Source organism: Tupaia chinensis, unplaced genomic scaffold (genome assembly GCF_000334495.1).
Source record: "Tupaia chinensis unplaced genomic scaffold, TupChi_1.0 Scaffold000422_1, whole genome shotgun sequence".
Classification (NCBI taxonomy): domain Eukaryota; kingdom Metazoa; phylum Chordata; class Mammalia; order Scandentia; family Tupaiidae; genus Tupaia; species Tupaia belangeri.
The window spans coordinates 2,647,560-2,650,988 of NW_006159927.1; the positions used below are offsets into that span (position 1 = coordinate 2,647,560).

At 48.9% G+C, this 3,429-nt stretch overlaps 1 protein-coding gene across 1 annotated transcript in view; it reads left to right on the plus strand.

Annotated features, from left to right (window-relative positions):
- The window catches only part of NOD2 (nucleotide binding oligomerization domain containing 2), a 68,525-nt gene that overhangs the window by 40,353 nt on the left and 24,743 nt on the right, over positions 1 to 3,429 (plus strand). The window contains exon 5 of the mRNA XM_027774302.1: positions 3,078 to 3,421. Coding sequence (XP_027630103.1) covers positions 3,078 to 3,421 — 344 coding nt within the window. The remainder of the gene's footprint in view (positions 1 to 3,077; positions 3,422 to 3,429) is intronic.

Consider the following 3,429-nt stretch of genomic DNA (forward strand, 5'->3'; position numbering starts at 1 on the left):
CTCATGGGCACTGAAGGACCCTGAACTGTACATGGCGTGGAAGATGGCTTTGTCACGCTGGGCAGCAAGCAAGCCTGTGGGGGAGATGACTAGAAGCCCCTGTGTGCATGTAGGTGTGTGCCATCTCACCCAGGAGCAGGCAGAGACATCCGTGCAGAATGGGGGATTCTCACACTGAGCGTGCTGCCTGGTGTGGCTCTTGGTAAACGTTAGCTGTTGCTAGTTGCTAGCCATTCAGCCACTGTAACAGCATGCCATGGTGCCAGGTTTGCCAGGCCTCTAAAAGTGACAGTTGAGCCCAGTCAGGGGGCAAACTCTTGGGTCATCAGGAAAGTCTTTTTTGCATAGAAAAATGCATCATGACTTTTTTTTTTTTTTTGAGAGGGTTTTTGCCATAGGACCTATGTGCTCACCAGAAAGATATAGACAGAAAGCGAGAAATCACTCCCCAGGGGCGATGGCCACACCACAATCCCTTCTCCTCCATTCTCCTCTTAGGATCTTGAGCACACCTATACACGAACCCAGTGTGAGTTTAAACCACCAGGTCTGGGACTTGAACTGTGGTCAGCTACATGGGAGTCCAGTGACCGCATCCATTATGCCATCTGCTGGTCCCCCATCATGACTTTCTTGGCAACCTAATAAATTGCAGTGGCAGGAGCCCTGTGGCCAACTGTGGGTCTAGATCCCTGGGTTAGCCTGAAAACATGTGTGTGCACATGTCCTAGGAGCTGGAGGCTGGGGAGAGAGGATTGTGGTGTGGGAAGACATTGCAGGGTGCTTTTCTCCCTTCTTCTCTCTCGTGTGCACATATGTGCTATCATGAACAAAATAAATGTAAAAAGCAACAATTGACATGTCTATTTTTCTTTAAAATAAGAGCTACTACTTTATTTTTAGGTTTTTTTTTTTTTTAGAAAAATTTTTGCTAAAGGATGTGTACACTTGCCAGAGAGCCAGAGAGACAGAAAGTGAGAAATCACCCCCCCACCCCCCCAGGGAGATGGCCATACTGCAATCCCTTCTCCTCCATTCTCTTCTCGGGATTTTAGGCACACACACACACACACACACACACACACACACACACACACACATCTGGCATGAATTTCAAGCTGCCAGGTCTGAGACTCGAACCATGGCTAACTATGTGAGATTCCAGTGTCATAACCAATACACTACTTTCTGGCCCCAGTACTGTTTTATCTTTTCTGGAGAATTTCATTATTATGGGTGATGGCCAGAAAACCTATACTGGAAATCAAAGTATTTGAGAGGAATGTACGTGTCTCATGTCCTCTGTTCTGTGCTCCTGGTATTTCCAGGGGGCAGAAAGAGCTACATTAATCATCAGCCTGGGAACAAAAGAGGAGACACGAGCCCAGAGAGTCCCCTTTGTGTGACGCTGCAGATACTCTTCCTTGAGCTAGGAGTGTTCTGTGAAAATTACTTGTGGACCTTCTGGTTGAGAATAAACCAGCCAATATTTGGGGTGGTAAGGTCTGGATGATGGGAACCACGCTGAGGTCCCTCCAGTCTGGGACTCTGGGCCAGCACTTCTCCATTTCCTGAAAGGGGAACTGAACTTCAACACAGGAAGTGGTTTGCTCACACCGGTTCTAGGATGACAAAGGCAAGGCTGCGGCCCTCTGACGGCCCCCTGTACGGAAGAACCCCTCCTGCCGATGGGTGTGTGAGGAGGACAGGAATGGAGGTAGGATCTCCTTTTGTCCAAGTGCTTGGCTGGGGCACCCCACGGACTCGAAGACCTTCTATTGCTAGGTCCACCCAGAAAATTCAGGCTCATTTCTCATCTCAGGCTCTTTAACTTAATCATAACTGCAGAGTCCCTTTTGCCATACTTACAGGTTCTGGGGATCAGGATGTGGATTTTGGGGGGCCTCTATTGTACCTACCACACCCACAAATAGTAAGGGGTAATAAAGGTTTTTAAACACCTTTTTTTTTTTTTTTTTTTTTTTTTTTTTTTTTTTTTGGCTACGGGGCCGGTCCACTCACCAGAAAGGTAGAGAGAGACAGAGACAGAAAGGGAGAAATCCCCCCTCAGGGGATATGGTCATGCCACAATCCCCTCTCCTCCATTCTCCTCTCGGGATCTTGGGCACTTATGCACACACACCTGGCATGAGTTTAAGCCACCAGGTCCAGGACTCGAACTACGGCCAACTATGTGGGAGTCCAGTGACATAGCCATTATGCCAACTGCTGGTCCCGCAAATGCTTTTAATAAGGAAATTAGGTAATAAAATTACTAGTTTTATGTCAATTTACCAGATTTTTTATGACAACCTAGTAGATTTCTCAGTTGTATTTGAAAGACTATTTAAGCTACCAGGTCCAGGACTCGAACCATGGTTGACTGCAAGGGAATCCAGCATCATAGCCATTACGCCAACTGCTGATCCCAAAAGCACCATTGTTTGAGAGTTTCCCAAGTGTCAGATATACTTCTAAACTATTTTATTTCATGGCTTTCTGGAACAATCCTTCAAGGTGTGGATTGTCTCTAATTTTACAGATTAAAGAAAGCTGATGCCCAGAAAGACGAAGGGACGTGCCTGAGAAAATGACAGACCCCGGTTTCGAACTCGAGTATGTCTAACTTTGGAAACTGGGCTCCTAGGCCCTCAAACCTTCTGTTTCCCTTTAGAAAGAGCCAGCTAAGGCTGCTGCTTCTGGCTGCGAGGACTTGTCTAAGGCCCCAGCCAATATGACAGTTCAGGCGTCAGGATGCAGGACTTCAGACAGCAGCCATGCTCCTTCGATTCTTCTATAGCTCTTCCCGATGCCGGTAATAAGTGATGATGGCAGCTAATGTCCCTGGACACTATGCTATGCACTTGGCACGTGTTATCATAGTGGATCCCTGAACCAACTCCAGAAGGCAGTGACCACCACCTCTCCCACTTCACAGGAGAGGACACCGAGGCTTAGGAGGTTCTGTGATTGTCTTCCAAGCCCGCAGCTTGTGAGTGGAGGAGCTGTCATTAGTAACATCCTATCCCCCATGCAGTCACGGTCCACCCTCATTTGCCTTTTCCTCTGTCTTCCAGCTGCCGCATGCAAGAAGTACTCGTCCAAGCTGAGGACCATGGTCTCCGCTCAGGCTCGCTTCCTCAGTACCTACGATGGGGTGGACAACCTTTGCCTGGAGGACATATACACAGAGAATATCCTGGCTGTCCGGAGGGATGTGGGTGTGGCTGGATCCCCAAAGAAGAGCCCGGCTACGCTGGGCCTGGAGGAGCTCTTCCACGCTGGTGGTCACCTCAATGAAGATGCGGACACCATGTTGGTGGTGGGGGAGGCGGGCAGCGGCAAGAGCACACTCCTGCAGCGGCTGCACTTGCTCTGGGCCACCGGGCGGGACTTCCAGGAGTTTCTCTTTGTCTTCCCTTTCAGCCG